The 21492-nt window shown below is 39.4% G+C and overlaps 1 protein-coding gene across 3 annotated transcripts in view; it reads left to right on the top strand.

Moving 5' to 3' along the window:
• Positions 1–1631: 1631 nt before the first annotated feature.
• Positions 1632–21492, top strand: part of LOC132380093 (beta-galactoside alpha-2,6-sialyltransferase 1-like) — a 39364-nt gene continuing 19503 nt past the window's right edge. The window contains exons 1-3 of one of the 3 annotated variants that reach the window (XM_059948665.1): positions 1632–1817; positions 13254–13367; positions 19677–20523. In XM_059948665.1, the coding sequence (XP_059804648.1) occupies positions 19728–20523 (796 nt within the window). In that variant the 5' untranslated portion in view covers positions 1632–1817; positions 13254–13367; positions 19677–19727. Of the gene's footprint in view, positions 1818–7453; positions 7569–13253; positions 13368–19676; positions 20524–21492 lie in introns of those variants that run through there. The other 2 variants (XM_059948646.1, XM_059948656.1) reach the window with 2 other exon arrangements.

The following is a 21492-nucleotide window of genomic DNA, read 5'->3' as shown; positions in this document are numbered from 1 at the left end:
CACGAGCAAGACCTTTCATCTTCACGGTACCCAGGTGCCCCTCATGCAGTTCCTCCAGCACTCTGATGCGTACCTTGGGAAGAATCACAATTTGTGAGCCACACACTGACAACTACTCCTTCCTCGCTGAGAAGGCTGGAAACAATGTGCTACCATGTGCTGGCCATCCCTTTACCATGAGGTCATACATTTTTGATAACATAGAGTCATTGCATGTTTCTCTTTCAATGAGGCTGTTTGTCACTGGTAATTTTTCAACTATTGTTGTGTGAAAGACTTCTGCTGAATCCACTTGTGTAGTTATCTTGGAAGTCGGCAGTGGTAAACGTGACAAACCATATGCATTGCGATGTTGCTTGTTCAAAATCACACATGTGACCTCCTAAGAACAGATACCATCGCTTCAGCCTTTGCGCTATCATCACTGGAACACCTTTTCTTGGGTTGAAGATTGACACGAGAGGCTGGTGGGTCAGTCAACAGGGTAAATTCTTGACCATACAGGTGGTGACTGAGTTTCTTGACTCCCCACACAAGGCTTAGGGCCTCTCTGTCAATCTGTGCGTAGTTGCTTAGCTGAAGTTAGTGTTCTTGAGGCATAGGCTATTGGTCTTTCTGAGCCATCTGGAAACTTGTGCAATAAATTAGTTGCTACCCTATTGGGTGCGGTATCACAAGCTAGTCAGATTGGTAAGGATATTGTCAAAGTGCGTGAGCACCCCTTCTGAAGTTGTGAGCCTTTAGTTTCCTGAAATGCTTTTTCACAGTCCATTCCACTGTGTCTCTGTCTGTAACAATGCATTTCTGGATATAAACAACTGCTTGTGTTCACCAGGTGATCAGCACTAATCATCCAGATTGCAGTAATATGCAAATAGATAAAGGTCAATTTCAACATCCATGAAAGCAAACATCATTGGTAAAGCAGGCAGCATTGAAGCAGAAACAATAAGCGAACAGAACCTGTAACAGGTAACCTGGACTTACACATTTTTCTGAATGGTTTTATAAAGATAATGAGCAGACTATTAGCAGGTGAGTTGCTATTCTAGATACTGCCAATGAAATATATTTAATGTCTTCGTTTGTCTTTGTTTACCTGGTGTGTGTCTCTGTGTGAGGGAGCAGATAGACTGGAAATTGTGAACCCTACTCTGAATCAGTATAACAGTCGTTAGCGAATAATAATTATGAAAGAGGTACAGAAAGTTGGCTGTTATCCAGGACTTGTACCCTGACTCCTGTCAATTCTAGGAAAGTGTGGGAAACGGGTGTAGGTTGAAGATTAAGTTAATTTTCCTCTTGCGACACCACTGTTCCCAACATGGAACTAATTAGTACTAGACAGGGAAGTTCTTACAAGAGCTCATATCGGAACAATCAGTATCATCAAAAGGAAGGAAGGCTCCTAGACTAATACTTAAATCCTGTCTCTTTTTAATCATAGAGTGTAATTTCTTTAAAGCTCGTAAGTTTAACAATATGAAATCATCAGGATGTACTTTCCGTTTGAATCCAAATTTAATATTCTTTTTTTTTTGCGAGCTATCCACCTAAACGTTTGTAAGGAATAGTTAAACGAGAAACACATGTTTTTTTTAACGACCTCCCGCTCTCAAGTCCACCCCTTTTGTTGCTCCTTTCTGTGAGGCGTTGTCGAGCCGAGTGTGAGCTGGTTTTAGCGCGCCTCGTGAGCTTTATTTGTTTTTAAGTTTATTATAGTAATTCTGCATTTGTTTTGTCGCTTGCAGAATGTTAGTGAGTATTCAATACTTTACAAACAACCTTCAGAAATCCATGGGGAAACAGTTTCTCAAGTAAGTCTTCCACATTTTCCACCATTTTCTTTTCTTGTTCTATTGCCAAAATATTCTAGTCTAGATTGTGAACAGTTAGTGTCGAAACTTGCTTCTTTCAAGAATTAGACACGATTTATATTTTAAAATAAAAGCTTGATTTCTATTGCAGCAGTGTATTTGAATGGGGTATCTGATCAGTAGTTAACACTGATACTACTCTAACTTCAAAGTCCTTGGCCTTATTGTTTTCCTGTCCGTTTTCTAAATCCGTTTTCAGTCTTTTCGCTTCAGCGTTTTCTCGCATTGATATTGTACACTATTTAATTGCCACTCGTCAATTGTATAATTTGATTGGATGATTTTATCCCTACCCTCTTTTAAACTAGTGTTTCGATCTACAGAAAATGACGTTGCAAATTTGTTTAAATATGAAGAAATAACGATTTATTGGAATGTATATAGAAAAATCCTCAGCGGAGAGCAACACCGTATATATTTCCGTCTGCTAAGCCAACCTGATGACTTGAATATCAATTTAAAAAAAAAGTAATTCCTTCCCTGCCACTCCTCTATTCCCTACTCTGGCCTTTCACCTCTTTTCACTTGCCTCCCACCTCCCGCTGGATCCCCTTCTCCTTCCCTCTCTCCTATGGTCCTCTCTCTTATGAGTGTCTTTCCTCTATTCCCTTTATTCTGGCGTCTTCCTCCTTCCATTCCAGTCCTGAAGAAGGATCTTGACCTTAAATGTTGACTGCTTGTCCATTTCCATCGATGCTGTCCAATTTGCTGAGTTCCTCCAGTATTTTATATCTGTTACAATGGATTTCTAGCATCTGAAGACTACTTGCATTTATAGAAAATCAAAGTTTTTTTTTTGGCTGACCTTCACTGTACCTTGGCTATGAGTTAATCAATTTACAGACTTCATTACTGGTTCATCAAAACTTTCAACTTAATCCTAACAACATGCTCAAAGAAGTAACCAGCAGTGGACTTATTGTGACAGTGAATAAGCATAAACCTAAGTGTAAAAATCTCTTTTGTTATTCTGCATATTGAACATAACAACTTGCTTTCTATCTGATTTACACTTTTATTTTCAAATATTAGCAGGTGCTAGAAAAGTTCCACTTATTAAACCTCTAATGCACTTAGAGCTGGGAACATTTGTTGCAAAACCCAGCAATAAGTAGACTCGAGGATTTGCAGGAAGCCTTCCTGATGTGTCTGAATGGAAGCTGGTCATCACTGATTAAAGTGTATTTTACCACCTCAAAGAAGTGAAGGGAGGGAGTATATTGTAGTTGGTACTAAGATTCCTAATGTTGTATTCCAGCAGTAAGAGACATGGCTTGATTGGCTAGGGCCTCATTGTATTTGAGAACAGAAAAGATGCTCTAAATCTCATGGAGGTCAAGCTGGAGAAAAACATAGCTGATGTTGACATTTAAGGGCAATCTGAAAAACTAGCATTATATTCATCGATGTTGCCTGATCTGGAAATGAACAAGACCCCACAATAGAATAGAAGATTGTGAGACAGAAGCCACACTGCCTCACAACTCTACCCCTCTTCCTCCCTTCCCTAGTTACAACTTTTGCTTGTCAGTCTCCTTTTTCACCCTTCCTCGCTTCCTTATACAGATGATCTCCCCTCTTAAACTTCAATCCTGAAAAAGGGTCTTGAGCCGAAATGTTGATCATCTTTTTGCCTCTACAGATGCTGTATTTGATCTACTGAATTCCTCCAGTGGTTTGTTTTTTGTTGCAGAAGATTCTGGAAGCACCATGGGATAGATGGGCAAGCTATTCTCCAAAACTGAAAGTTGAATGTAGTAATATTAAATAAGAGATTTGAGGAAAGATACATTACAGAATTCTCCAGTTATCTCTGCCTAAAATTTAGCGATTAAACTTTAATGCAACACTGCCATTAAGAAAAAAATACATTTTAAAAAAACTTTTAATCTAATTATATTCTTACTACTGTGATATTCAGGGCAGCTTCCTGGGTTTTCGCTATGCATCTGCAACCTTGGCAATGAGATACATAGGAAGTAACTCAGTATTTGCCCATTTACTGCTTGCTTTGCAAACTTGTGCAGTGTATCCTCTTTTATTGTATTTTTTAGCAGTGGAAAACTTGTGAGCTCTGCATTTTGTATTTTGTGGGTCTGAGGTCTGCTGATTTTTCAAACCACAACTGGTTTAATATTTTGTCATGTGATCAGGTGCCGATGAAGAAATAACCTCGCTGCTGTCATAACTTTGCAAATATATAACCTTGGTGGAACAAAACTCTGTTATTCAGTGCTATTTGCATCATAATGGCAATCTGATTGCACAGTTCACAAATAAGATCTTTGGATCCATCTATGCCCACATCAGGCAGGCTTTGTAATATTCAGTCCCTTTTTGCTCAGTCCAGGAAGATTCCAAAGGTGAAAATTAAAAAGAAAATCTACAGATGCTGCGGATTTTAAATAAAACTGGAAATGCTCAGCAGGTCAAGGAATATTTTTGGAAAGCGATACAGTTAACATTTCAATTCAGGGGCCCTTCATCAGAATTAAGTTTCCAAGCAGCAGTCTTTTGCTGAGTCTTCAAATTCACAATTTGATGACTGCATGCCTCCTTGCACCACAAAATTTCCACCCAACCCAACACTATTGAAAGTGCTTCAATGATACAAACTTGATACGTGAAATTATATGCCAAAGGAGGCCTGAGGTTCTTGTGGGCATACTCAATGAACCCTGTAACCATAATGAAAGGCTGCACCCAATAGGGTGGACAACCAGTGTGCAAAAGACAACAAACTGTGCAAATATAAAAAAAATAAATAAGCAATAAATATCAAGAACATGAGATGAAAAGTCCTTGAAAGTGAGTTCATAGGTTGTGGGAACAGTTCAGTGATGGGACAATTGAAGTTGAATGACGTTTTTCCCTCTGATTCAAAAGCCTGATGTTTGAGGGGTAATAACTGTTCCGGAATCTGGCAGTGTGAGTCCTGAGGCTCCTGAACCACCTTCCTGATGGCAACACTGAGAAGAGATCATGACCTGGGTGGTGGTAGTCCCTGAAGATGGATGCTGATTTCCAGCAACAACGCTCCGTGTAGATATGTTCATTAATGGGGAGGGCTTTACCTGTGATGGACTGGGCTGTATCCACTGCTTTTTGTAGAATTTTTTGTTCAAGGACATTGGTGTTTCCATACCAGCCTGTGATGCAGCCAGCCAATAAACTCTCTACTACACATCTAAAAATATTTATCTTATCAAAGTTTTCGTTGTCATGCCAAATCTGCAAAACTTCTAAGGAAGCTGAGGTGCTGCTGTGCTTTCTTATTGGGTGTGTTTACACTACGTGCTGGTCCCAGGACAGATCCTCTGAAATAACACCGAGGATCTCTGAGCTGGCCCTCTCCACCTCTGATTCCCAATGAGGACTGGCTCATGGACCTCCAGTTTCTTTGAAGTCACCAGTCAGTCCTTTGGTGTTGCTGACATTGCATAAGAGGTTGCTGTGGCACCACTCAGCCAAATTTTCAATCTCCCTCCTATGTGCCGATTTGTCCAGTGACAGTGGTGTCATCAGCAAACTTAAATATTGCATTGGAGCTGTGCTGAGAGACACAATCATAAGTGTAAAGTGAGTGGAGCAGGGGGTGAAGCACACAGGTTTGTGGTGCACCTGTGCTGATGTAGATTGTGGAGGAGATATTGTTGCCAATCCAAACAGACTGGGGACTGCAAATGAGGAAATGGAGGATCCTATTGTACAAGGTGGTATTGAGGTCAGGGTTTTGAAGCTTATTTAGTTTTGAGGGGATAGTAGCATTGAAAGCCAAACCGCAGTCAATATCAAGCATCCTGATGTATACATCTTCACTATCCAGATGTTACAGGGTTGAGATGGCATCTGCTGTGGAACTGTTGTGCCAGTAAGCAAATTGGAGCAGATCAAGTCGCTCCTCAGGCAGGAGATGATATGTTTCATCACCAACCTCTCAGGACACTTCATTGTTCTTGGATGTAAGGGCTTCTGGGTAGTTATTCAGGCAGGTTACCATGTTCTTCTGGTACAGTCGAAGCCTGTTTGAAGCAGGTGGGTACCTCAGACTGCTGAAGTGAGAGGTTAAAGATCTTGTTGAATAATGCAGCCAGTTGATCAGCGCAAGTCAGACAGGTGCCTCTTCTAGGCAGGATACTTTCCATGGGTTCACCCTTCTGAAGTATGTTTTAATGTCGGCCTCGGAGACTGAAATCACAAGGCCTCTGGGGTCTGTGAGGGTTCGTGATAGTTCCTCCATGTTTTGCAGTCCAAGCGAAAATAGAAGATGAAATCCTCCTCATCATTATGTTGCTTGATTTCACATTTGTGAGAGGTGATAGCATTGAAGCCCTGCCACAGCTGTCTGGCATCCTTCACTGATTCAAGCTTAGTCCAGAAATGTCACTTTGCCCATGAGATGGCTTTCCAGAGATCATACTTGGTCACCACATTTAAATAGATCTGATCCGGTCCTCAGCAGAGCTTCTGGTTGCGGAAGACGCTGAATGATTTTGTGGGGACACACTCGTCTATGACTGTTTTATAAAGTTTGTGACAACTGTGGTGCGTTCATTCAGCTCCTGAGATGAGCTCTTGAACACGGCCCAGCCACCGACTCGAATCAATCCTGTAGCCACTCCTCTGCCTCGCACAACCACCTCTTTGCTGTCCTAATCTCTGGAGCCTTGCTGTTTAGCCTCTGGCAGGAGAAGGGCAGCCAAGTGGTCAGACTTAGCTTGATAAGACATGTAACTATATTAAAAAATGATCAACAACATACTATACAGAAAAGAACAAATTGAATTTTGTACATCACAAGAAATTATGTTGGTTTTGCTCTCTGTGCAGAGAAGGTTGTCCAATGAGGGGCCTGAGGAGTTGTAACATGACTAATAGAAAGCACCCTTTGTGTTTTAGGCTACACATCCAAGATAGAAACCTGGACAAAATACTTGGTGCAAGTGGTTAGAAACTGGATTTAATCTTGACTTGATGTGCTGTATGAATGTGTATTACACATGGATGCTTAACCTATTCGCCTCAAAGAATAATAAATATGGTCAAAGTGCTTCTCAAAAATCCCTCGGTCCCTATCTTGTAAATGTTATACCTATAGCCATGGTGTAAGGAAAGAGGTAAATGTGATTCCTCCTTGGTTTGTGCTAAAATAAAATGGAAATTTGAAAGACAGAATGGAGTCAGCTTGGAAAGTGCTAATGGTCTGCTTTTCCCATATTGACTCGCGGTATGTCTCTATTTTGAATGCATCTCATTAAGATTAGATATTAGTGAAGAATGTTTTCCCCTTACACACCTGCTGTCCCTATTTTTGAGTTCTGTGTATCTGGTCTGAAGGTTTCAAGAGATAAAAGGGGTCTTGAATGGTATAAAAGAGGCAATTTCTTTGTGTAACGCTCATAAAAATTCATAAAAGTTAATGTTCCGGGTGCCTTGATGAAAGGTCTTGGCTTGAAGTATTGATTGTTTACTCTTTATCATACCTGGCCTGCTGAGTGTATTGCGTGGATTTCCAGATTCTGCGTGTGTGAGTAATTTATTTGAGGAAATGGAAATCTTCTTAGGCTGGGTCAGGTCTAGTGTAAAGAGTTAAGAGATTTGGACAGGGCTGTCGAGAGAAAGCTGCATGAGAGATTGTTGGATCTGTGGTTCCCCTGATCTGCATTATGGAAATCAGCTCTTAAGTGGATGGTAAGTATTATTTTGTTTTCTGTACTCGGTAATCATTTTCTTTCTTTCTGTATTGTGTGCTTTATATAAGTCTAATAAAGAGATTTATTGTGGCCTTCAACATGTGCACAGTACCTCTATTGTTTGTGAGTACCTCGTCCTGCTGAATTAGAAAAGAACATGGAATGAATTCTAAAATATTTTCAGTACACATGGCTCTCATTTAGTTATAGGTAATCATCAATCAGTATATGTTCAAGTTGAGTATGAGGATGACTTACATTGCGTGTTTTCTGGTCTAACAAACATGTTTAATTGATCACTCCTGTGTAAGGGAGAGGCCCTGTTCAGCTCGTGCATATTGATGGGAATGCTTTATCCTTTGTCTAAATGTGTACAAGCTTTGATTTTTAAGACACCCTTAGAGGGAAGATGCAGCATTTCCACCAACATTTACTAAGATTTTGAGTTACTGCTTTTTCAGCAAACAAAGATCAGAAGGTGTTTATAGATCTCAGGTCTGTTGTCACATGCTTAAATTATCTTTATTTGGATTGGCATTGGTTATAATAGTATAAACTATCTTCAGTTGTCTTGTTGTGGAGACCTCCTGTCATGTCATCGAGTACTCTCGTAACAGAGAAAATGGCGGCGTGACTGCAGCGCGCGCGGCCACTCCAGGAAAGAATATCTGTTAAGTAGGGGCCGTGCACAATCCTGATTTGGTGGGGATGGACTTGTGAAGCACGGAGGAATATCTGGTGAAACTTCAGACATGCCTGTTTCGCTGCCGCTGCTACTGTGTATTCGAAAAATCTCCAGAGAGGAAGGCCTTGAATCCTTGGGTTTGCCTGTTGCTTAGCGGCTGGGGCTGGGGTCGAAGCGCTCGGCAGAGATGGTGCTCGATGTCGGAGGGCTGGTCGGAGGCTCGAAGTGTTTCGGAAGGACTCAGAGTTGGCTGTGGTCAGATGTTTCCAGAGGCTGCATCGGGAAGTTTTGCGGCGCTGGAGGTTCATGGCAGGAAGAGTTTTTCTTCCTTCTACCGTCTACGTGAGATGATGGGCAGTCGGGACTTTGAGACTTTTTTTTACCATGTCCATGATCTGCTCTTATAAAATTATGGTATTGCTTTGCACTGTTGCAACTATATGTAATATATACGTGGTTTTTTTTTAGTTAGTCTTGGTCTGTCTTGTGTTGATATCATACTGGAGGAACATTGTATCATTTCTTAATGCATGCATTACTAAATGACAATAAACGAGGACTGCGTGTCCTCACAATCTAATCTGTATAATTAGAACTTATTTGATGAGGTAGAAAAAAAACTTCTGTTTTGAACTTTTTCAAAAATAATACACGTCAGTAAACCCCTCTGACTATATCTGTAGGTATGATCATTTTGCAAGTCTCGGTTAATATGCGGGGTGTAATCAATAATAGCTTACTTCTCTATCAGTTATTAACGTGCTGTGCTGCCTGCCATGTTCACTTAAATTCTGCAGAGGTCATTGCTAGATTAGCTTGGTGGATTTTGGTCTTTGGTGCAGATAGGGAATGTTGTTTGATTTAAAAAGTGTCACTGTGTTCAGAATATGAGAAAATGCTAAAAGTGGGAACTCTGTCTGGCTGAGTGCAGAACAATGTTATAAATCAGGATGAGGCACACTTCGATGCAGAGACCACTTTGCCTCTGGGTGTAATAGTTCACTCATGTCCTGTACGTCTTTGCTATGATTGGACAAGTGCTGCTGGTTGTTAAGTGTAGTTTGCACAACAGTTCCACCTCATTAATGAGTTGTTGGACTGTGGAGGAGCTCTGTAGCTTGGGCTTATTGCCCATGACCTGCCTGCTTCAGACCTCTGTGAGTGCCGCCATAGGAAGAGCGGGCAGGAGAAACAAAAGGGGGAAAGCACGCTGGAATCTGGGAATGACTTGGGTGGAAGCCTTTGAAGCCGGCTCTCCTGTCGCTCTTACCGGCAGATGTCCATTCGCTTGAAAATAAACCAGACTATCTGCGGCTGAGGCTGAAGCAACAGGGGGAAAAACATCTGTGCAGTCATTCTCATGGAATCACGGCTTCATGAATCCATCCCGGACATGGGCATCCAGCACGTCTCGGGCTGACAGGAATGTAGTGATCTCAGGCAAGACCCATCGTGGCAATATCTGTATTTACATAAATAAGAACTGGTGTATGAATGCTTTAGCAGTGGCATCCCACTGTTCATTGATGATTGTGTTCATTGCTGTGAAGTACAAACAATTATATGTACCAAGGGAGTTTACTATTGTGTTGGTAGCTGTATTTCTGTTCCCCCCCCCCACCCCCACTAATGCTAACAAGGCATTGTGTGAGCTCTTCAGCGCCATCGTTGACTTTCAAACTAAACACCCCCATGTTGTCTTTACTATTACAGGTGATTTTAACCATGCAGAGCTAAAGACACGCCTGCTCCACCAGCATGTTGCTTTTGCCACCAGAGGTGGAAGTGCTGTAGACCTGGATTACACTAACATACCAGGCGCCTATAAAGCAGTTTCTCTGCCTCACATTGGCCTCTCAGATCATTTATCTGTGATGTTAATTCTGGCATACAAACCAATACTAAAGGTGGTGAAAACCTGCCCAGAGCTTTGACAATATGAACTTGAGAAAATTCATCCCATCTGTGAATACATGGCTCCTCCATAGAGAGAATTAAGTGCACCAAGTTCCTGGGAATCCTCATCATGGATGGCCTCATCTGGTCTCTTAATATCACCTCCCTGAACATGAAGGCACAGCAGTGCCTCTACTTCCGAAGAAGATTGAGGCCAGCAAGGCTCCCACTCCTCCATCTTAACTATATTTTACAGGAGAACCATTCAGAGCATCCTGACAAGTTGCATCGCCATCTGGTATGGGAGCAGCTGAGATTCAAAACGGAAGTCTCTACAAAGAACTACAAAAACAGCTGAGAGGATCATATGGGTTTTCCCTACCATCCATCAGGGGCATTTATCAGGTGCGCTGTGTATGCAGGACCCTAAGTGTTATTAAGGTTCCCACCCATCCATCAACATCAACATCCTCTTTGACTTTCTACCATCAGGCACGAGACTACGATGCATAAAAACAAGAATAGTCAGGATGAGAAACATTTTCTTTCCCTAGAGGCCATTCAAAGGGTTACTGGTTAATATGTTCTGTACCATCCAATGCTTCAGATTAATGCACTTTAGTTTGTAATTTATGTGTGATTGATCTGTGGATTTTATCCTTACCTTGATAAGCTATCATGTGTTATGTGTACCACCGTGCCTGTGCCTGCTGGTGTGGGTGCGGAGGCTCCTGTAGTGCCTACTGGGTGGGAGGAGAGTAAAAAGTCCATGGTTAGGGTGAGATGCATCCTTGATAATGCTTTTCGCCCTGTCCAGGCAGTGTTTATGGTAGATGTTCTCAATGGTGGGCAATTTACACTGGTTCGAAGAAACATCTCCTTTCTATATACATTATTTGGTTATATACATTACATACATCCCAATAAACTTGATAAAATTCCAGTAAGTTCATCAGTATAAAAACACACAATGTTTATCATTATGCAAATATAAACGGAATGGAGCTCGGTAAATTTGACTTTTGGTATCAGTTTGAGATACTGTTGCAAGATCGATGGCGCATACTTGATAGTGTTATTAAGAAGTCATAGGGTGTGCTGGCCTCCATTGGTCGTGGATTGAGTTCAAGAGCCACAAGCTAATATTGCAGCTTTATAAAACTCTGGTTAGACCTCACTTAGAATATTGTGTTTATTTCTGATCATCTCATTATAGGGAGGATATTGAAGTTTTAGAGAGGATGGTGGGGAGATTTACCAGAACGCTACCAGGATTAATGTCTTATGGTTGAGTGAGCTAGTGCTTTTTTTTAGGATGAGGGGTGTATAACATAAGAGGCATAGATAGAGTTGACAGCCAACACTTTTTTCCCCGGGGTTGAAATGGCCGATACAAGTGGGCCTTATTTTAAGAGGACTGAAGGAAAGTATATGTGATATATCAGATAAGATTTTAGAGAGTGGTGAGTGTGTGAAAAGCCCTGCCAGTGATGGTGGCAAAAGCAGATACATTAGGGGAGCTTAACAGACTCTTAGGCACATGAATGAAAGAAAAATTAAGGACTATGTAAGAGAAAGGGGTTAGATTGACTTTGGAGTGGGTTAACTGGTCATCACAGCTTCATGGGCTAGAGGCCTTGCACTGTGCTGTAGTCTTCTATGTTTTCTTTAATGTCATGATTTTCACACATCTTAATCCTGTAAGTGAGGCATGCAGATTTAGAAATGCCATGTCATGCTATAATTAAACAAGGAGTGCATTTCATAAGAAACTGGTTGTTAGACCATCAGGACCATTGAAACTGCTCCATTGTGCATGGATAATCATTTCAGATTTGTCTCTGTAACACCGCGTTCCTCTATTGATCTGAATGAGCACTACAAATGAGCCTTCATAACTCCCTGGGGTAGAGAAAACCAAATGTTCACCATCATCCCTGGCTCTAAATGGCCCATATGTTATTCTGAAATGTTGTTCTCTGACTCTAGACTCAGTGAAGAGAAACAGCCCTGCATCTGGTACCTCAAGTCTTTTAGTATGTGTTTTTTTTATGGGACCTGCTTGAAATGTCAGAGAACATGGTTCAAGTCTGCTTAATTTCTGTTCAAACAGCAAACCCACTCTCTCTGAAACCAGTCTACTGAACACTTGCTATGGGAAGACCATTCTTTCTCAGGTGACATAACTAAAACCATACCCAACACTGGAAGTGCTAATTCACCCAAGGTATCATGTGATTGAGACAAAACTTCCTTAATCCTGGATTTATTTCTTCTTATTAAAAAGGACTCGCATACCATTTGGCCTTGAATAACATGAATGACATAACATAATATTGTTACATTTGAATGTCAACACCATGCAGTTTCTTACTGTTTAACAAATAGAGCATTTCCAGTACAATTTCATTTTCTAATTCCACTGATAAATGTGTTTACCAGTTCAACACCTGTAGTTAGCTAAATTGAACAGGTGTCGATTATCATTGTACATATCAGCAATTATCACTTTGTACATTTTGTTCCTTAATGTTTGGCCTTTTAAAACTTTCCAGTACAATTGACCATGTATGGCATTCTGTTGAAAGCATTGCAACTTCAAATGGTTCAATTTTAATATCAAATAATGTATACAGTGTATAACCTGATATTCTTGCCCTTCACAGAGATGTCCACAAACAAGAAACCCCAAAGGATGAATAAACCACAAAGCCTCTTCCCCCCCCCATGCACAAGCAGCAGCAGAAGCATCGACCTTTGCCCCCCCCCCACCTGTGCTGCTTATTCCATTGACCCTTGATGACACAGTGGTTGTGGAAAGGCTACCGAGAGAGGCAAAAGATAATTGCAAATGAAGTTATTGAGTAGATGCATGAATGTTAAGACTTTATCATGATCAGTGTTAAGTTTTTGTTAACTTTATCTAACATTGGGTTTTTGAATTCCTCCAGTAAAGTAGCTAAGCAACTGTTAGCCTCATAAATACTGATTTGACTAACTAAATACTTAAGTGCATATCGAAATTACATGGTGAATGTATGTGTTTTCATATTTATCAGTCTTTTGCCTTTCTAAAAAATTGAGTTTTCTTTATTCTTTCAGGTTTTGGCTTTGGAGTCCTTAAGGCTTGGATGATGTTGAAGATGAATTCTAATCTCATCCGAATTCAGCAACCCCAGGCATGTTCTAGAAATGCCATGTGATCTCTGTTTGCATGTAAGTCATTTTCTATGGTCATATATGCCACTGATCTTAGCACTGTGCTTTAAAAAAAAACCTATTCCTTCAGTTATGAGTTTAGTCAATAAATGGGTAAAGTCATGGAGGAATGTAAGAACTAGGATTTAATCCTCAATCAGACCTGGTCTCAAGTTCAGATTTCCTACAAATGAATTCCATAGCTCTGGATCATTTTTGTTTTTGTAATGATTGAGGGATGAACACTGACCAGCACAACAGAGAAAACTTCTAAAATATGAATAGTGCCATTAGATTTGGTAGAATCTTTGAAATGATGATATGGAGCTTGTATTGTGTTTTATCCAATAGATACCTGTAAAGTTATATCACCAGCTAAATGAAATCAACTAGATTACTTACAGGTACTCAGTGATACATGGTTAAGGAATTAAGCTCCAAATGGCATAGCTGGCATAATCAGCAAAGTAATCTGAAGACTCTTGCATACTTCAAAAAAAAAAGTATTGTGTGCATATTGTTTCTGTCATAAAGCATGATTTCCTATGATAATTGTAATTGATCAGCTGTCCTGGTAAAACTTGTTAGCCAAACAGCTGTTCAGAGCTCTGGTGAGCATTTTAGTTATGTACAAAGGAGATGGAGAAAACACTATTCCAATAATAGCTGATTGAAGCATATTTTGTTGGGTTCTTTCACCAGAACTGTATTTATGATATTTAGTATGGATAGTTATGAAGTCTTAAAAGGATGTTGATTCTGTTATTTAAATATTTTCATTTATGCAAATAATATTGAAAGAGTTTAAAACCTGACCTTTATTGAGTATCCTTAGAGAAGAAAAATAGCAAATGTGAAGTTCCCTCAATAAAATACCTATAAGACCCCTTTGATCAGTCAAATACTTGAGGAACTTAACAACCTATCATGAATTGTGATTTAGTATAAAATAATTATTTTGAAACTGGATCATTGTGCTTTGGAACATGTTTCTGCAATATTGATTGTGTGGATAATCAGAGACTTTTTCCCAGGGCTGAAATGGTTAACACGAGAGGGCACAGTTTTAAGGGGTTTGGAAGTAGGTACAGAGGAGATGTCAGGGGTAAGTTTTTTACACAGAGAGAGGTGAGTGCGCGGAATAGGCTGCCGGTGACAGTGGTGGAAGTGGACACAATAGGGTCTTTTAAGAGACTCTTAGACAGGTACATGGAGCTTAGGAAAATAGAGGGCAATGGGTAAACCTAGGTAATTTCTAAAGTACATGTTTGGCATAGCATTTTGGACCGAAGGGCTTATATTGTGCTGTAGGTTTTCTGTGTTTCTGTTGAGCTAGTTGGCTAAATGATTTTCATTCAGGATTTCCTATTAAGCTTATTACACAATCTGCTTTCATATGCAAGTCACTAAGGTGGGACCTGGTTGTGTGTGTCGGGTGTTAATATGCATACGATGGGTTCAGTAGACTTATGACATTGTTAACACTGGATATGTGGCTAATTCTATTCAAATAGGATTGACAGCTGCTCATCCTCTGCGCAACAATTTCAGCTGACGGACACTTTTCTACTAATACCACTTGATAACTGGAATCCTGCTGATAGGCAGTGTAGGTCAGAACTGGTCAAATTACTTCCTTGGACTTGTTCCGCACTAATTGAATTGGGGGAAAAAAGCTTAATCAGGTAAATATTAAATTCTTTTCCCAGTTAATTAAATTAGCATCATAAGAATGTACGGTCAACAAAGCAACCAGGTAACTGTCCAGAGCTTTCTTCCAGTAAATCGCCAGGCCAAGATAGCCCCACTGAGATTTTTATGGTGGTTAATCTGTCATACAACACCTTACATTTAGAGTTCTCAGTCCTTTTTAAATTGTATCATGGTATCCTTCCTTTCTCTGAAACCTCCACCTTTACCATCTTAATTCTATATATTTTTTAGAACTCTGGCCTTCATTTTATTGTCTATTTAATTGGCTGCCATATTGAATGCCTTGTACTACGTTGTGATCCACCATCCTTAAAGTTTATTCTCTTGTGGGCCATTTTGATATTTAGTGGTTTGCTTATGCCTCCCATTTTCCCCTTTCGGAGTGCTGAGATTTTTCATGCACTTGCTAAATCCCCTGGGGATATTCTTACGGCACTAAAGGTAAAAAGGTATTCTAAAGACGCATAAGATAAACAACAGAGGAAATTTCAATGGATATCTACATGTGAATGGTGCGTTAGAGGTTGTAATACCTACAAAAATGGTCACGGTGATGGTGAAATCAGGAACCATTAAAATTTATTAGTATTTTTAAGTAGCTTATTTGTTAATTAAGCCAAATTTAAGTTTTATAAAGATAATTTAAAGGACTTAAAAATATTAATTGCTAGTGTCTGATGATAGCTAGTTGTGTGGGGTGGGGTTTATACTAATTTGATGGAAGAGGATCTAAAACTTGGCATCACAGATGAGAAATACAGAAGTACAGGGACATGAGAAGAGTAAGACCATGTCTAATGAAAAGCGGCATTACAAATTATGTAGAAGGAAGAGGGAGCTAGAGCAAAAGGCACACTGGCATGCGTGTTAATGCAATATATGTTACAAATAATATTGACGTGCCAGAAATACCATTTAAAAAGTGTGTATGCAACTAAGGTATGGTTACAAAATGGACAGGAATACTTAAAGAGAATATAGATAGTGGAGGACTTCCTTTTCTTAAATGTAGACATGGGGAAAATGAAGTGAAGGTCAAAAAGGTGGAACAGTTTCTTTTCATAACCAGTAGGTTTCCAGTCAGTAAGGAAGGAATCAATATTGGATCTGATTCTGAGAGTGAATTGGGAGATGGGGTAATTTAGGTTGGAAGACATCTGAGTGATAATGAATAGGTAAAACAAACCATGGAATATGAGATCATCCAACTTGAAGTAAGCCATTTTCAGTGGTTGGAGGAACATTCAAGCACAGATTGACTAGAAGCAAAGGTGGGTCTGGATTACAGTAAAAATTAATGTTTATAGGTCCAAGCTAATATTTTGGATCCATATCAAGCACATACCCATAAAGAGAAAAAATGGACACAACAAAGCGAGGACCTTCTGGATAAAATTAATTTAAAACAGGGAAAGTATTGTGACAAAGGTCATATGCAGAATATAGCCTAAAACATCAGGATTGTATTCTGGTGGTTGGAGAATGTGTGTGTGTGTGTGATGGAGCTTATTTTGCTGCTGCTGTTTTTTCGCTGCTTGTGTTATGTTTTGTTGTATTCTATGTTCTCCTTCTGAGTGTTGTGGGAATGCCGTGTGGCTGAACTTGCAGGCGGCCCCCAGCACACTTTTAGGTTGTGTTGTTAACTTACATCACATTTCACTGTATGTTTCAAATTAAATTTGATAAATATGAATCTGGTCTGCCGCTTGTCTGAAAGCAAAATACAAAATCATTTGCCAGTTTATGAACTAAAAGCTATCAAAATATTTCAATCAACAGAGTAGCTTATCTAAAATGACAATGGTAATAAGAATCTTACAATATTTTTTCAATATTTCCATGTTTACTTCGTTCTGCTTTTTCACATAGTTTTACTTAAGTATCAAAAACAGCTTTAAATATGTTGAAAGTTAATTAAAATAAAATAAGGTGTGCTAGAGCTTTCGAACTTTTCCAGCCCGAATTTTCATGTTAGTTAACTCACTAAAACTTTTAAGCTGTTTCAGCACTAAGATATTAATCAAGTTTTCTTTTATCTAGTAGCATTTGACTTCCACTTCTCACCACAGTTTGAAAACAAAGATGGATTTTTGAATTACCTAGGGGAAAAAACTGCATAGAGATCTATTTTTATGTTAGTACTGCACACTTCAAAAGTGTTACAACTTGTGCTAATTCATATATTGTGATCACTTCTTGATAAAATTTGTCCAGTTGGCATCAGCACGACCTTGTCCAACAATTTCCTAGATATACACCTAAAATATCATGATAGAATGCAAGTTTGAAGTCTTCCAAAACAAATTACAGCTACCAAGTTCAGAAGATGAGTTGTTTCATTGTCACAAGAAAACTAAAAGTCACACTAATGGAATTACATACTGTAGACAAACAGCAGTTAGAGGCCTCTAAATTCACAACAGAAGGTTTCAACTGGTCTTGCTAGTGACTCAGTGCAGACCGATTATGTTCTTTCCCAGTGGCTTACAACAACAGTTTTTATTTTTCTCTGGAGAATTTAAGTAGTTGATGAATGCGTTAGTTGTCTGTGTGCTCATACAGCTGAGGATTCACTCCTGGTGAACCGCTGAGCTAATGGGTGGGGGGGGGGGGGCGTGGTCTCCAGATTGCATGACTTTCTGCTTAACTGATTTTACCTCATTGATCAAATCCATTTAATCTTCTCCAATGGATGGGAGGATAATTGTCTACAGATTAACTAGTTAAGGGTGAAAAGTGAAATATTTAAGGATGACCTGAGTGGGGGAACTACTTCACCCGAGAGTGGAGAGAGTGCAATGAGCTGCCAGTAGAAGTGGCAGACAAGGGTTCGGTTTCAATATTTAGGAGAAACTTGGTAAATACATGGATGGGGAGGGTATAGTGGACTTTGTTCCAGATGCTGGCTGATGGGATTAGGCAGGGTAACAGTTCAGCCTAAGGGCTTGTAGTGCTTTATGACCTTATAGATGAAAGGTAGATACAGGAGGTGTGGATATGTGCCTGGATTAGTGACTGGGTTAAAAGCAGTGTTGTGGTTCAACTGTGTTTTCTTACATGAAACTAGCAATGTCATGATGGTTTAAGAATATAAGGATCAGAATTAGAAATTGGCCATTCAGCCCCTCATGTTTGTTGCACCTTTCAATAAAGTCATGATGGACCTTTTACCTTGGCGCCACTTTACTACTATAATCCCGTAACCTTCAATTATGGCACTGTTATATTGCAGACACAAGGAATTGCAGATGCTGGAGTCTGGAGCAACGCGCATATGTCAGAGGAACTCTGGGTTGTGGAATTAAGTCAAGTCAGACACCGTGTAATTTCAATCAACAGTTTCTTCTTTATTGCAACTTCAGCCGGCGAGAGATCTGAGATCTACAGTGGGCAAGAATCCTCCTCTTGCCGACTGGACCTCAGTCCTAGGATCTCTACCTTACAGATACCATCCCTTTTTATACAGATTTTTTTTTTAGAACTTCTAACGATTACAACAGTCTTCGAGTTACTTGCCCTTAAGCAATCATCACAGCAGAAGGTCCATATTTGTCCGTCCTCAAATGTGGATCAAGCTTACTCTGTCTCGACCACAGATTAATTGTAAACCAAGTTAGCTATAAAGCAGGAATAACCTTATACCAAAAATGTAACAATACAGTCTGCCATACTTCGTGTATGTGACTAACTAAAAATTACTATTTTAGCAGAACAGCTAACAACCTTTTAGCCTTAGAAGGGGACAATCATACATCAAAAATCTTTTAACTGTAAAAGGGAATAAGACAGTAAAAAGACATTATTTACATTCTTTACATTATCAGGGTCAGCTAGCATTTGTGGAGGGAAATGGACAGAAACATTTCAGTTGAAGCCCTTCATCTGGACTGACACTGTCACTGTTCTATTGTATGTAAGCTCTCCCTCCTGCTTTGCATCTCATCACCTATCCTTCTGAAGACTCTGTTAATTGAAGGACTGTTACTCTTCTCACCATGCTGCTCAGCAAAGTTGTGGGAGCTGTAACGGGTTGGAGACTATGGAACACCAGTTTAATTCTTTATTGGTGGAAAAAATGCTATTATTATTGCACACTTCCTTGTAGGCAGTTCTTAAAACATTTTTGATGAGCCCAGATTTGGCTGCCTTGCTCTTAAAAGTAACTAAGGAAGATAAGTCCAATTTGCTGTCATGAGTATAAACTTGCATATTATGCAATCAAATGGACATATTATCCTCTGATACATCGGCCATTTGTCTCCCACTTGCTTGAAAACTGAAAAGACATTTCTTCTTTCTTTTGTGAAACTGATTATTAGAAAAAAGTTTATTATAGAAACCCTTTTTATGGTTTTAAATATTTCTGTTACCTGCACACAGATCTAGAGCTTCATGATTCAAAAGGGATATTACATATTGAAATGAGCTGATGCAACAAAAAGTTATCTAAGCAGGTGTACCAACTTCTCTAGTCTGTCTTATTTTGAAGTCAGTGTAATCTTTTTATCACTTGTTGTAGAACGTGTGTTTATGCCAGCTGCAAATTTCAAACGACCAAGGTGTGCTTAAAAGTGACAACGAAAATGATTAAGTATACAATTGTTCTTTTTACAGGTTTCCTGCAATATTCAGCATTTGATAGTTTGAACATAGCTGTGACTAGATATGGCTCCTTGTACACTTGGAAGATCTGTGAAGAAGGTCTGTATCTTTGCATTTTTCATAATTCTCTGCATCTACACTTTATTCTATAAAGTGTGTTTTTGGAAAGATCTGTTGCTTAAAAATAGATTGGATGGTGGGACCTTGGAAGTGCAATATACTTTGAATCAAGATAACTTGCAGGAGGCATTGAATGGTGAGAAGAATACAAGTAATGACAATGCCAAGCAAGATTCTTTTTTGACTCATTTTGAGAAAGCACAGTCAAATTCTGAAGTTCACTTTGCTGACAGCAGATCCAGTAAGGCAGAAGTTCCTATGAAAGAGAGTTCTGCTTCGAAGAATCATTTGCTTGCATCTGAAACTACCATGGATTTAGCCAGGAGGAATCAACAAGTAAACAAACAATTAGTTACTTCTATCAAAACTGCAAAAGTAACCAAAATAAAACCACCTTTTAAAAATCAATGGATTGCTTGGAATGAAGACAGCTCTTCAAGCAGTCTCAGTCGCCGACTACAAACTGTCAAAAATAATTATGTTGCTATGAATAAGTATGCTGTGAATTTCACTGGAAAAAGAAGATCAAGGAAGCTGAGCAGCAAAGAATTGTTGTGTGAACTGAAACAAAGAGTAGAAATGGCTACCATTAAATTTGGAGACGGCCCCTTTACGACAACCAAGTGGCAGAGATATTTACCGACTAAGAATCTCTCCCAGGAGCTTGGACACTTCCGGACATGTGCTGTTGTAGCATCAGCTGGATCAATCCTTAAGTCAAGTCTGGGAAAGGAAATAGGTGAGTTTTACACAAAATAATGTTGACTGTGAGGATTCAAGGCTAATATTTGTAAAGCTTTCTATTTCAATAGAAAAACTGGAGAGAGAAAAAAGGCCCTCAACAAAGATTCTGCATCCTATTCTGCTGAGGTATTGGTAAGTCCATATTTCAGGAGATAACATTTGGTTCAGGGTTTTCTAATTCGGCTGTTCATAAGATAAGGAAACCACTACAGGTCTCCAAATTGTTCTTGGGTCAGTAAGAGAACAGAACAGTTTGATTTATCAATGAATCAGAACTCCATAGATCAAGCCAGTCTCATCAAACTTGTTGCTTCACCGCACAGATATCTGCTTGTCTCATAGTTGCTATTGTTGCTTATGGAATTGTAACTCATGCTGTCAGACTGTCAATGTTTTCAAACAGTCTCTTGTATAACCAAGTTCCACCCTGAAAGCAAAGAAATGTGCTGATGATTTCATTTATTCTAAAGCTCACTGCAATGTTTGCTTGTACAGTCCAAGCAGGAAAATATAAAGTTTTCCAAAAGGCCTGTAATGTTCTATGGTTCTATAAGGTTTTATGGTTTGTAGTTGTGTGTTAGGAAAATTAGGGTAGAGTAAAAGGCATAGGAGAGAATAGATTGTGGTGTGATAAGGAGAGAGTGGGATTGCTGATAGCTGAAATTGCTCTGCAACCCAGCATAGACTCAATGGATTGAGTTGCTTCTGTGGCATAAGAAAATATAAAAAAATGTCAAATTTATATAATGCATTTGGGCATTAAGGCTCTATAAATCTTGATGATTCATAAAGTCAAAAGCTGAAACTAATCTCTGACATGATTGAATCTGAATGCTTTATTTCCCCTCAGTATGTCTGTTGTGTGCTTTTGTCTGTGCCTGCAGGGATAAGGTATAAGTTTTCCATAGTTTGCATCACAGGAAAAGTTTGACTACTGAAAAACACACGTAAGTGTCCAATAAAC

This window comes from Hypanus sabinus, chromosome 2 (assembly GCF_030144855.1).
Source record: "Hypanus sabinus isolate sHypSab1 chromosome 2, sHypSab1.hap1, whole genome shotgun sequence".
Lineage (NCBI taxonomy): Eukaryota > Metazoa > Chordata > Chondrichthyes > Myliobatiformes > Dasyatidae > Hypanus > Hypanus sabinus.
Note: the sequence above shows the minus strand (reverse complement) of the source record. Positions and strands in the feature narration are given on the sequence as shown.